Below are 13,442 nucleotides of genomic sequence, written 5' to 3' on the forward strand. Positions count from 1 at the left end.
TCACTTTATTTTTCGACTTCATCTATTCTAGTCATGATACCAATGAGATTTTCCTTTTCGTTCGAGCCTTCATTGATTTTTGATCTGAGCTTCGCTTTTGTATAATGCGAGGTTGAACTCTAAACTGTAGTTGTATTTTGAGTGCCGAGGTCCCGGGGTCTTTGTCTTCATTATTCATTACTATGATCATATCTATATGTAGCTAGGAGAAACTCTCCTTCTCATCTCGAGCACCCTTTTTTTCAAGCGAAGTCTTGACCCATTCTGCTGCACCCTCAATAGCCGTTGCAGGAGTTTCCTTGTGATTCAGAAGGTAGCCTTGGATCTCGGCAGCCGTGAACTTTCCAGCCGGAACGACCGCGGCGAACTCGGCAGCCAAGCCAGAAATGCGCAATCGAAGCGCTTGAAGTCGAGCTTGGAATTCTGCTTTTTCATCTCTTGAGCTAACAGCGACAGCTCCGTTGAGCTTCTCGTTGGCCTCGGCCTTGCCATTCGATAGTCCAGTAGATTTGTTGCTGGCTGCCTGCTTGGGCAAGCCGTGGGTGATAGTGGACAGTATTTGATCACGGGCTAGATCACCCTCCATCGTGACATAGATAGAGGTAAATAGCTCTATAATGTCTGCTTCACTCGTGTAGCCAAATGTGATAGTCATATCAACACGACCAGGGCGCAGCAGAGCTGGATCCAGCTTATCCGCGTGGTTGGTAGTCATGACTAAGATTCGGCCTTCCGTAGCGGCGACACCATCAATGACATTCAAAAGTCCTGATAGGGTGATGCCGCCCTTTTTGGTTTCTTCGGCAACGGGTTTGACGTCAACGGCACCCTTGCCTTCATCGGCAAGATCCTCACTTGCTGGGGGCTCGACCGTTGCAGTTATTCCTCGAGTCTTTGTGATACCAGCAGAGTCAACGTCTTCAAGTAGAACAATGCATCGACGCGGGAGATCGGAAAACAAAGAAGACAGACTCTCCTCGTCCAAAGATGTAGAGTTCAGATCTAGGAGGTAAAGCTTCAATCCAAGAAGTCCCGCTGCAGCAAAGCAAAGACTGGTTTTGCCAGTTCCAGGAGGGCCGTGGAGGAGATATCCTCGACGGTACGGGATACCGCGGTTTGAGTACCAGCGACGTGTCCGAGGGTGCAGATACTCCTTGATGTCATCAACGAAGTCATCCTTTTGAGTCTGATCGAGAATGACCGTTGACAAAGGACGTGGCACACGGGCCATACAGCGGAGCCAATAGTAGGAGCTTCCAGGATAATGCCGCCCACCACGATAGATGACAGTCATGTTGCCGTCACGTTCAACGTACGCCTGCTGCGCTTCAATCAAGAGTGACTTAAGGATTGTGGGGTTGCGACCTAAGCATGAAAGGTACAAGCGCTCGTTGTTCAGAACATAACGTGAACCGCCTTCTTTATTGGCGCGCGTGAGCATCATAGGGCGGTTTTTATACCAGAAGTAGTGAGAACCTTCGGCGGGTGTGAATTGTAACGTTTTGTACTTGTCGCGGCTGAGGACTTTGGCCCAGTAGGTGTCAAATGTATTCTCGTTTGTAGCGACAGCGTTTCCAGTATCCAAGTCGAACAGGTCTTCCGTATCATCTGCATCTTCATTGTCGCTGTCTTCGTCGTCGCTGATGTACCCGTTTGACTTGATGCCGGCCACAAAGCGATTCGCCCGTCTCATCTGGGGCTGACGCGAAACCCAGTACATGAGATAATTGAAAATCTCATCGTCCAGGCGAATTTCAGCCCTCGAGATGAAGAAATCGCTGAACCGCTCCCAGATGAAGTAGAAGACGTAGCGGAAGCCTGCACCAAAGACGGTGAATGCGATCATCAGCTGAAAGTAGGCGGTAATGTCAAAGTTGAGATACGACATCAAGAATCGCGAAATAAGACCGAAGCCAGGAACGATAGCTTCCAACATAGCTGTATCTGAGGTCGACAGCGGCCCCGCCGTGGTGCGGGTTGAGTTGAGATCCATGATCTGATGGGCCTGGAGTGACCCGACTGACGACTGCGAGGATTTTGGAAGATTTGAGCGGTCGCAGTATTGAAATCAAGGAAGACCCTGAATGGTTTGTTCGACCGTTAGGTCGCACGCGTTTTATAGTTGGGAAGGAAGAGTAGCAGAGCCTCAACGAGTCAGGCATCCGCGCTCGGACACCTAATCGGGCATCTGGCTATGTTGATCAGCCTAGATGGGAGCTGAGTCTGGGAACCCCGTTGACGCATTCTGGGGCTGCAGGATCGGATCTGCAGGTTGATTGGACCTCGTTTGTTTGCTGCGGCGTCTGCCTGGTGTGTTGAGTCACCGTTGCATATAATTCGGCGGTAAGGGCACAATGAGCCGTGGGCGTGCTCCGCCTGCATACCTTCCAAGGTTGGATTTTAAAGGAACAAGACAATGAATCACACCTGGGCAACTACTTCGTACGGACACACCGTGTCCAATGGCACAAATGTAAATTCATCAAGTTCCATGGTTGTGGGGAAAAACAAAAGATCAAAAAAAGATCAAAAAGAAATCTCTCCCTCGGGGAATCGAACCCCGGTCTCCCGCGCTTATCGGTGTTAATGACAAGCGGAAATCATCACCACTAGACCAAGGAAGATAAGAAGGCTGAGTTACTGCTCGACCACTTGGCTGGTTGATAAAATGACTGGCCATTTGTGTCATCATGAGCCTTTCTTTGGATAAGGCGCAACTAATTGAAAGCATGTTCCCAAGAATGTATGGCAGCAACTTGTATATGGAATCCATAATAATCCTACGGCAAAAGCGAACAAATACAAAAAGTAACATGGCGTGAATTTTCAACGCCAAGTTGAGATAGTTAAACATTATGTACGGAGTATGGTTATGGGTATCAAACACAAATCCCAAAGCACAGGATGAACCAAAAGTTACTACTTATCAGAGTGCGGATGGTTGCCCTTGATAGCATCTGCGACACCTCCAGCCCAATCTTTGATATCATCGACTTTGTCCCAAAGACTGTCCCACCAGCTTCCACCCTTGCCGCTGTCGCTCTTATCATCTGCAGTCGGGGACTCGCTTGGTGAGTTGGTGGGCTGTGTTGATGACGCCGGTGTTTGTGCCGATGGCCCTTCCGCTGTTGTCGTCTGAGCAGGTGGATCCGCAGGAGTTTCTAGCACGGGGGTATTTTCGTCGGAGTGAAGGCCCACTGGCTTCAATGGGAGACGCAGCGTTCCATTGCTTGGGAGAGGATCCACTCCCAAAGAGTCACAGATGATATTATAGACCTCGACATTTTCTGGCGGAACATGTTAGAACTCGTTGCACTTGGTGGTTTCAGTTTGTACTTACGGAAGGGTTCGACTCGGCTGTTGGCCTTGTGCGGGAAGGCTGGACCGCGGGCAACAAAAATTGCCCGCATCAACGGATTTTCATGGTCATACCCATGGATTCCGAGTGGGTGATAGACATCCCCATTCTTCAAGGCCTCTTTGACATTGAACTCGGACCGATCGACAATGGCCCAGCCGGTTTTAGGAATAACCCACAGCGGCGCAATGCGATCGTTGCTAGCAAAGTGATACCGCTCAGGCATGGTATCTCGGGTGTAAAACTCAAAGGCATGCTCCCATTCAGGTGCAACCTTTTCCAACTGCTTCTGAAGGACCTCCAGGTCTTCTGGTCGCTTGGGTCGCAGACCGCTGGATGGCCATCCATCAATATGTTCAATCAGATCATAATCAATCAGATCATCCAGCTGAATCAGCCTCTCGGTAGATGTAGAGGCCATCCCGTGGTCGGAAACAACTACGATGTTAACCACCTCGGTCAAGTTTCGCTGGTTCAAGCCGGCCATTAGCTCAGCAATCATGCTATCGGCATGCGATATCGTTGTTCGGATTTCCGTGCTATTGGGGCCAAACTTATGCCCGTCACGATCCACGTCTGGAACGTAAGCCGCGATAAATTGCGGCCGCTCGGGTACCAGTTGCGAGTCATCTTCAAGCCCTGGGAGATCCAAAAATTCAAAGATGCGATTGACCTTCCGGGACAAGACTTCTGTGCCGTTGTACTTGTCCACAAATGTCGGCTCTTTGTCTCCAATGTGTGCTTCTGACCCAGGCCACATGTGAATGGCGGTCTTCACCCGTTGCTTCTCAGCAGTCACCCAGAGCGGCTCAGCCATCCACCACTTTGGTTGCATGCTGACCTCAGGATGGGTGTAGTAGAAATCCTCATTCATCTTTGGGTCCCAGAACGTGTTGCCCACGATTCCGTGGCTCTCCGGATAGAGCCCAGTCATAAGTGTGAAGTGATTTGGAAAAGTCACACTCGGGAAGCTGGGGTTCATGTATTGTGGTGAGACGCCGCTTGCGACGAGAGAGTTGAGAGCTGGGGTCAAGCCCCGGTCAAGGAAATCGGCGCGGAAGCCATCGAGAGAGATCAGGATAGTAGTCGGTGCGAACAGCGCGGTGCCGTTTGAGAGTAAGGGCGGAGGAGGGTGAGCGCGCATCGCACGGAAGCCATTAGAAGCTTTGTAGGCCCCGAGGACGAGGATCAAAAATAGCACGAGCACAAGAGCGGAGATGAAGAGTATTTTTCGCCACGAAGGCCGTGATGGCTATCACAAATTAGCAACTCGTCATTGAAACAGTCCCAAGCTTCCTCTTACCGGCTCGTATGTGTATTCGTCCTTCTCGTCGCTGTCCAGTGTTGAACCACTCAGCAGAGAGGCGTTGTCATCACCGATTCCCTCCTCCATCTCATACATCAGCTCGCCATCCTCGCTGACTCGCTCACGGCGGGATCCCCGCCGCGACCGCCGTCCTTTGGGTTTCTTTCCAATTTTCACACTGCCTTCAAGGGGGCTGAATATCCTCCGTATTCCTTGCCCGGCACCACGACGGGTCAAAAGGTTTTCGAGTTCATCCTCATCTTCTAGCACTGCGCGGTCGTGCTCCGCTAGTTCCATGGTGCTGCGGTTTTGGTCGAGAAGGGCATCGTCATCGGAATCCGAATCCTGCTCGGAGGGCGACCGCAACGAAGACGCATCGTTGTCATAATTTGCGGGTGATAGGAGAGAATGACTGCGGTCTGGGCGTCGCATTGCTCATGAGGACGTTGGCAGAGGTACGGGGACGTCTAATCGGAGAAAGGGAGGGCCAAGACCGCCAAGACCCGACGACGATTTGAAGGACAGTCTCGTTTTTGCGACATTGCGTTAGTTGTGATACATCCTGTATGAAGTACATGGCTGAATTGCCTTTATTATATGAGTAATTCCAAATTTTTTCATCGAGATTGCAAATCCAGGTCATAAACTCTATTTTGTGTGTGTACAATTTGCTGTCTTCGCGATGGTTGTTCTGTGAGAAGGACGGAGTACTCTTCCCCACTGCAAAACAAACTTGACTTCTGCCATCTACCAGACGCTCGATGTTCGCGACAACTATCGACCATTATGCGAACGGTAGACATATGATTCATGAAAAATGAAGCTCTCCGGCGTACCATTTCGATCTACGCATGTCGTCAGCAGCATTCTCAATGTTCGAAAATGACAACTCTCAGAGGCCGATCGGATGTGAACGCCACTGACGAACACAATTAAGCTTTGGGTTGGAAATGACACATGCTTGTGCATTGTTCCTCTGCCCACAACCAATATGAGGTGGTCTGGGTTGAGCCGCGTCGATGCAGGCCATGTTGTGCCGGATGCAGTATCCCTAGCTGATCGGCCGAGCTGTCAGTCCTGTACCGACGAGAGGCCTTGCGGCTAACAAGCAGTGTGAACTAAATGGCGCTGCTGCTATGACACGCGGTGAATTTATTATTCATGGACAAATGCGTCTGTCTTATGTCCGCGCATGAACAAGGCCGGGACATTGTCATCCTAGCATGCATGTCCCGCGAGGGATGCCAAAGCCCAGGACAATAAACGATCGAGAGACACATCCGGAAACAAATCAACATGACCTCTAAGTCTGTTTTGTTGTACTCCGCCGCATAGGATACTAGGTTATTGAAACCTCTCCCAAGGCTGGTAAGTGCTCACCCATTTCCAAGGTCGGTTTCAACCTGCATTCAAATGAGTTATTTGCAAAAGCCAGCCAATTGCCCGATCGTGTATAAAGAGTCACCACTTAGCACTCACTATGACACCTTTGGCGTCGATCCTCTTGGAATTCCTCACTGGCGTGGTGTTGTTCAAACCGCTTGCGATGCCTCGCCTTCCTATTTGGGAAACCATATCACGTGACTCTCTCGGCCGCGCGCCAGTGATCTACAGCATCGCTCAATGGTCCCCACCGTTCTTCTCGGGCGAACAGCCAATCGATGACTCTGTCGGTGCCGGGCTAAACCCGATCCTATCAGGGTTGCACGGCGGGTCCGTAACTGAAGCCCCAGTGTGACATCTGCCTTCATATCCCCGGATGCGGAAGTGAAGCTGCAAATTTCTTCTTACCGTGGTTTCCATCGAGGGCAGAGAGGAACACAGCGGCATATGCGAGGAACAATCCCAAGCTGAAAATTTCTGTCTATTCGTGTCATCACCATACAAACCTAAAATTGATCTATACAAGCCGCATTTGGATGCCCAAGAGATCTATAAGTATCGGATCCTCATCTTCCAACTTCCACTTCCGATTTTTTCTCCAGCCGCATCAGCACTATCCTAATTGGTAAGTCCTGCACACTTTGCTATGGGCATATAAGCCCTTGCCGTCATGTCCTGTTGCTAATCCTCTCACAGCTTCGTCTTTATCACCTACTTAATCAAAATGCACTTCACTGCCCCCTCCGTTGCCATCTTGGCCCTCGCTGCCGGTGTCTCTGCCGGTGCTGTCAACAAGCAGCACGAGCCCCCCGTCCACGGCGGCAAGAGCGTCGGCAAGCACCAGGCTACTGGCGCTACCGGTATCTCCACTGGCACCCACCCCATCATCACCGGTGCCCCCAGCAACGGTACCCACGGAGGCAAGAACGGCACTGTTACGGTGACCTCCTCTGCTCCCTGCTTCAGCTGCCACCACGGTAGCTCTACCATCCCCGTCTCTGTGCCCAGCAGAACCCCCGGTGCCACTCCCTCCGGCGGCGTTATTGGAGGCGGCTCCGGCTCCGGCTCCGGCTCTGGTGGCTCTGGCTCCGGCTCCGGCTCCGGCACTGGCGGCTCTAGCTCTGGCTCTGGCTCTGGCTCCGGCACTGGCGGCTCTGGCTCTGGCACTGGCACTGGTGGCTCTGGCTCTGGTTCCGGCTCTGGTTCCGGCTCTGGCTCCGGCTCTGGCTCTGGCTCTGGCTCCGAATCTGGCGCTTCCCCCAGCGCTTCTGGCTTCGCCCCCTCCAACCCCGGCTCCAAGGTCTCCATCCCCCAGGTTGGCGCCGTCGGTGCATTCATGGCCTACGGTGCTGCTATGTTCCTGGCATAAACATCTCATCGATATTAATGTTTATTGCTACGACCTTTGATGCCGCTTTTTGATCCTGTTGATGGTCGGTACATCATCCCTGGTGGCGTGTTTCGATCAGTGACTGCTGTTCAATGGTCGGATCGCAATACTAGAAGGCGATTACTTGAATCATTTGGCTAGTGGGAGGAGTTTTTGTGCTTAAAATGCTTTTTGTCTCTTGATATAGAGATCTGGGAATAAATTAATACCTAATGCAATCCTGATCTATACAATCCCTCACTCGCAGATTCGCCTGAGAATCGGTCTATACTTCTCCAGCTTGAAGAAATCTCTAACTTGGAACTCCTCATGGACATGATTAAAAGCAACGTAATTCACATACTTCACCATGGAGCACACCGCTAGAATCCACGATCTGTCTCAACTTATTTTCAAACATTACCAGACCAGTTTTCAGTGTTCAATAGAACTCGAATTTTCCAAAAGCGACATATTGTACACACTTCCCTGTTCCTCTCTCACCCCCTGTCCAGGTGCTGGTTTAAGATTTTCTCCCTGAAAGTTAACAATACTCATTGCCTCAAAGACTCGAACAGCAAACCTTAATTCTGGGTGGCGAAATGCAACCTCAGGTCCTCTCAAAGTCATACGCTATTAATAGCAGCTCGAAAGGTGGGAGAAATCAGGAGCCGGTGGCAAGCGTTGGCCTTTTACCCGATGTAGCGGCTCAAATTAGCTTTAGCTTAAGCTTTAGGTTTGGGCTTAATGCAACCTAGGCGGGCCCCGAGGGGCCTTGTGGGTACCACGCGCATACGATTAAGTGCCAGGTGGATCAATTGCACGATCGAGACATTAATATTCCCTTAGTCCGCAGTCGATCGGATCTATTGCGCAAGCTATGAGCTACGAATAAAAGTTTTAGTGCAAAATTTTTATTCATGTGATGTCTGATATACCGTATCTCATGACGAAACTGATCCTAACCTTTAAATAAGTTTCAAAAGAAAAAGGAAAACGAAGCCAGCCCCGCCGCTGACCGCAATGCAATGCAAATGAAAACAAATACATGAAAAGGTAAAAGTAACCTTGGAAAATCAAAAGCCACCCGGTTTTCAACGCCATGCAAGAATGTAAGTATCGGAAAAGAACTCCGAGCGTCTATATTGTCGATATCCAATTCGCCCACTGGCACCCACAACCCCCGGACCCGCCGTCAACACCCCCCGTAGTCTTCTGCGGTCGAATTGTTCGATACGCCCACTCCCTCGAACAGTCCACCAGCAGGATTGACCACCTCACCACCAATATCACGTTCCTCGAGTTGTAACTGCACGCCGGTGATATTGTAGTGTCCATCATCTTCAAGTGGGTAGCAGTAGACCATCTTCTTCCTAGCTGCACCACCGTGACGGTCAACCGTTATAGTAACAGGGTATGGGAATGACCCAGGTCGAGAAAAGTCCGTTGCTGAAGAAGATGACGTCGGGGTCGTGCTTGTTGATGTCGGCGTTGCGGTGGAGGAAGTACTCGTCGCAGTGGCATTGCTGTAAGGAAGTAGTTGGCGATTCATTTTATCGCCCTGTGTCCATATCTGAACTAGGAATCGGGTTTGGGACCACGTGCACCGGTATTTGGCTTTTTCTTTGGTGGTTCCGCCGTTGCTGTCGGCTGTGATGACGGTCTCTTGCGAAGTCAGGAAGATTGACTTGTCATAGTATGTGTAGAAACCGTAGTGCTCATTCGACTGCCCTCGATTGTAAAGGCGGACTGGTTGAGCTGAAGGTAGTGGGTAGAGCATGGCGGCAGCAGCTGAGCCGTCGGAGTTCTCGTCTGGTGCAGGGATGATGGTTGAGATGTTGGAGGAAGATGTAGTATTGGAAGTGGCAGCGCGGCGATAGATGTTGGTCGATGCGAGAGGGACAGGCGAGAGCATTGACATAAAAAACGGCGTTTCCTCGCCGGCGTAAGGTGCAGTGTTGTTATCCGTGTATTGGCCAAGGAAGCTTTGATCGGATTTTCCTGGAGCAGCAGGCGACGGATCAAATTGGCCATCTCTCTTGATGCGCCGATTACTAGTCGAGCTCGCCACTGTAGTGCTGTTGTCGTAGGTGCCATTCTTGAAGAGAATTGAGACACGGAAGTTGGGCTGGTTTGCGTCATATGGCTCATTGGCTTCCTGCTGGCTCTTGGGCAGGGCACAGCTCCACATCGATGATGGGGTGATACATGTCGACTTTTCCAACAGGGGCTCGGTTCCAGCGAGTGTTGCAATCCCAGTTGGCATAGGTGGATAGCCTGTGAGGTTAAGCCATCGCGATTGAACCACACTCGAAGCTCCCTTTCTTGTCAACGTGACCGCAAGAATGATTGCAATGAGCACAATCGCGAAGAAGAATAGACAAATCAGGAAATACCACCTGCGGCGTGTTCGGCCTTCGCGTCCCGCACGCCCATTCTTCATCTTGAACAGCCCACGCAGACCACATGCCTTTCGTCCTATTTTTTCCTCATCCTCCAGTCTGCGGCGACGGGCTTCGTGAGGCCCAATGGCACCACTAGGGTTCACAATCGTCGTGTTTTCAACGTAGTTGGACTGGTATGGTGGATGGAGACCGTATTGAGGCGGCACGGAGCTGTGTCGAGAATGTTGACTATACGCTGGGGCTGGTGCCGGCATATCTGCCATTGGGATAGAGCCTGGTCCTCCTGCTGCCCGTTGGAAGCCAGGAGAGATAGGCTCAGGGTCTCGCGACTGTCCACGGGCCGCGTTCAGGCCGGAGCTCCCGGGAAGTCCTAGCTCTCCAGTGTGCATGTCAGATCTCGCTACCTGGCCTTCGACAGGTGATGATTGCTCAGGTGATTGCCTTTGTTGGTACTGAGCCTCAGGCTCATCGGGCAATGTTTGAGGACCTGGTGCCACTGGCGGTGCGTTAGAATGAGGGTGTGCATTCTGAGCAAATGGCCAGCCGGATCCGGATTGCCTTCCTTGAACAACAAGCGGCGCTTGCAAATGATTTGGTCGCTGGCTGGGGGCTCGGCGTATTGTTCCATTCCGCGCAGGCTCATGAGACGCTTGGGTATCTGGGGGTGGTGCACGTGTACTAGCGGCTGCTTGCTGTGGCTCATGCTGATCATAAGCCCATTCGAAATCCTTGAACAATTCCTGAGAATTAGACTTTTGAGTCTGTGTCTGCGCCTGAGGCTGAGGCTGTGGCGATGGCTGTGTCTGCCCTTGATGACCCCAAGGCCACTCTGTCTTGGCAGCTGATACTGGCCTGGCCTGTTCAGCGACTGGCATATCAGGAATTCCTCGTGGCTGTTCATGGGACTGTTGCTCTTGTCCCATCGGCTCTTGTAAGAACGGCTCAACCGGAGGCCCTGGCTGGCTTGGAGGAAACGCAGGAACATATTGCGGCACGACGATAGGTTGTGGTTGTGCCTGTGGCTCTGGGTGCGGTGGGTAGTGTACATTAATTACTGGAGGCGACACATTGGTAATGATCTGCGGCGGGACTTGGGCAGGCGCAGGTGCAGGTGTAGGCTCTGGCATTGGAATGGCAGTCGGGGCTGGTGAAGGTTGCTCTGGAATTCCCCTTTCCATCGAGCCAATGGACGCAGGAGCAGGAACAGGCTTTCTCGAAATCGGAGCTGGGGCCGGGGCCGCACTCTTCTCATCGTCACTGGTGATTGCCGAATCCCAGGAATCAACAGTCGTCGCAGATGCAGGCGAGTCGACCTGGATTTCTTTTGCTCGCATTGCATATCCAGATGGAGCTGTGGTGGGAGCTGTGGTGGGAGCTGTGGTGGGAGCGATACTGGTAGGTCGCGGAGAGTCGATGTCGATTAGCAATCCAGCATCTTTGGTTGAAGTTGTCGCATCTGCGACAGGGCCGTTTGTATTCCCACAGGCTTCCTCAAAAACAGACATCCCATCATTAGCATTCGAGGAATCCACGGCAGCAAACGCCATGTTCCGATTACCGTCAGCCCCGGGAGGAATAGGAACATTGACGGGTGTCAGCGAGCAGACGTGATCGACGCATTGGAAATACGGCGTTTTGCTGAAGAGCTCATGTGCGCATGCTTGATAATATTCTGCTGCTTCACCCTGGATTGTCTGGCCATTGTTGAACATGAAGGACATCGTGTTCTGTCTGCTTGGTGCATTTGAAACATAAGCTGGTGGAGGAGATTGGTGTCGTTCCTGTGGTTGAAACTGGTCATATTTCTCTCCGTCCATTGATTGGGTAAACTCAAACGCCTTCTCGGCCATGGGGGCTGCTGTTTCTGGCGTGTCGGGGGAGAAGCATGAGACTTCCTTTTCCCGGTCATGCCATCCGGTGCGAGCATTTTCGCCAATAAGGCCCGGGGTCGCGGGTGTATCTGGCGAGAAGCATGACACTTCCTTTTCCCGGGGCCAGTCCTTCGGGGCTTCTCGTGCTGGTGTGGTCAATATTGAGGGTGTAGAAGGTAGGTTGCGATGGAAAGATGGGCTGACAGGAGATTTTGTTGAGCGACCAAGAAGCGGCGAAAGCAGGACGTTCCACCAGCCCTGTGATTGAGGTCTATCGGCCTCCAGGTCAGCATTGACCGAGAGTGTCTGTCCCTTTGAGCGCGGCGTTGGTGGCAAGCTGGCATCTTCCCAAGTGTCAATTGATGTCGGGCGTTCAACTCGCGTTTTCGCATGCATGGTTTTGCTCTGTCCACCGAACCCGCTGTGCATACCCGAGTGTTGCGCTGGAATAGCCGGCACCGGTGGGATATCTGAATCGAACTGCGATATACGGGGTGTAGGCTGAGAGTAAACGCTGGAAGCTACCCTTGGTCGAAGCATCTCGGCGCTCGTGTTCGAGTTATTTTTCCAAAGCGCCTCTTCGTTTGCCGGTGTAATGAGGATCGAAGGTGTAAGTGGTGTCCCTGGGTCATCGCGCTCCTTGGATCGTTCGATAGACTCGTCGTGCGGGACAGTAAGTCCGATCATAACATTGCGGTCAGAAGGCGAGAGGGCATGTTCGTGTCGATCGTGAAATGGGTCTCCGACGTCCGTGTTAAGAAATGTACCACCATTCTCTGCTGCATGGTGGGTATGCTCGGGCTCGTCGGGCATGGGTTGGAATCCACGCGATACTCTCTTTCTGTATGTAAACTTGGATTTCTGGGCTAGTCTTTCCTTTTCTCGTGCCTTTGAAAGGAGTTGGAGGTCGTTGAGATCCACGAACGGTGCTGCTGTTCCCTCCACATTTGCAGCCATGTGTTTCTTTGATGCTGGTGCTGGACCCAAGGTGAAGTCTGTAACGAGGTTCAGGCCGACTGGTTTGGCAACGCTCTTTCGGTTCTTCGTGATGCCACGGAAATTCAATCTTGACGACTCCCGTCGGCTTTCTCTTTGAGCCGTCTGTGCCTCGATTTTTTGTCTTGTGGCCTTGGAGAGGAAGGCGAATGGTCGGATCTGTTCATCTTGATCTTCCGCCGAGGAGCACGATGGACTTGAAATCTCCTCACTGATTGGTGAAGACAGAGGGAAGTGCAGGACAGGAACCTGCAGTTCTGGTCGTGGTTTCTGGTTTTTAGATAACATTGTGAGACTGTCTCGCTGGACCTAAGACGCAGAAGCTGTTGGTGGTAAGTCGGTGGTTTGGAGGGTTCAAGAGTATTGCATACCATGTGTCAGGAAAACATGTGGTAGAAAGAGTGAGAGTTGAAGGCCAAAACAAAGAGCAATCTATAAATATTATTTCGCCGTATGCCAATGACGCCGCGGGGTCAACAATAAGAGATCAAAGAATCTCGACAATGAACAATAGTGAATGCCGTCTATCAAAATGCAAACAATGAAGAGACTTAAAACAAAGAATGAGAGAATGGGTGAATGCAAAAGTATAGGAAATGCAGAAATAAAGACTTGGAGACCGAGATTAAAGGACATAGCTCTATTTCTGCAGTGCAGCATCACAGCACTTGCAGAGAGTCCAGCCCGATCACCGTGCAGTAGAAGGTCAAGCTATAAACAAACCCCGGGCGCTAACCTCCAATCGGGCTCATTT

General features: G+C 51.5%; 5 protein-coding genes across 5 annotated transcripts; 2 read left to right on the top strand and 3 right to left on the bottom strand.

Moving 5' to 3' along the window:
• Positions 1-202: 202 nt before the first annotated feature.
• Positions 203-1,993, bottom strand: N7506_007559 (BCS1 and AAA domain-containing protein; the record flags this gene model as incomplete). The annotated part of the gene is made up of 1 exon (XM_056956852.1): positions 203-1,993. The coding sequence occupies one exon, from the start codon at positions 1,991-1,993 to the stop codon at positions 203-205; it is 1,791 nt and encodes a 596-aa protein (XP_056811186.1).
• A 926-nt stretch (positions 1,994-2,919) lies between these two features.
• N7506_007560 (nucleotide pyrophosphatase/phosphodiesterase family protein) lies at positions 2,920-5,096 on the bottom strand (the record flags this gene model as incomplete). The annotated part of the gene is made up of 3 exons (XM_056956853.1): positions 2,920-3,287; positions 3,341-4,610; positions 4,662-5,096. The coding sequence occupies 3 exons, from the start codon at positions 5,094-5,096 to the stop codon at positions 2,920-2,922; spliced, it is 2,073 nt and encodes a 690-aa protein (XP_056811187.1).
• Positions 5,097-6,144: 1,048 nt separating this feature from the next.
• Positions 6,145-6,402, top strand: N7506_007561 (uncharacterized protein; the record flags this gene model as incomplete). The annotated part of the gene is made up of 1 exon (XM_056956854.1): positions 6,145-6,402. One exon carries the CDS (start codon positions 6,145-6,147, stop codon positions 6,400-6,402), a length of 258 nt encoding a protein of 85 aa, XP_056811188.1.
• Positions 6,403-6,771: 369 nt separating this feature from the next.
• N7506_007562 (uncharacterized protein) lies at positions 6,772-7,416 on the top strand (the record flags this gene model as incomplete). Its single annotated transcript, XM_056956855.1, has 1 exon — positions 6,772-7,416. One exon carries the CDS (start codon positions 6,772-6,774, stop codon positions 7,414-7,416), a length of 645 nt encoding a protein of 214 aa, XP_056811189.1.
• Positions 7,417-8,611: 1,195 nt separating this feature from the next.
• N7506_007563 (uncharacterized protein) lies at positions 8,612-12,976 on the bottom strand (the record flags this gene model as incomplete). The annotated part of the gene is made up of 1 exon (XM_056956856.1): positions 8,612-12,976. One exon carries the CDS (start codon positions 12,974-12,976, stop codon positions 8,612-8,614), a length of 4,365 nt encoding a protein of 1,454 aa, XP_056811190.1.
• Positions 12,977-13,442: the final 466 nt, after the last annotated feature.

This window comes from Penicillium brevicompactum (genome assembly GCF_028827555.1).
Source record: "Penicillium brevicompactum strain IBT 35665 chromosome Unknown utg000005l_segment0_segment0, whole genome shotgun sequence".
NCBI classification, from domain to species: Eukaryota; Fungi; Ascomycota; class Eurotiomycetes; order Eurotiales; family Aspergillaceae; genus Penicillium; species Penicillium brevicompactum.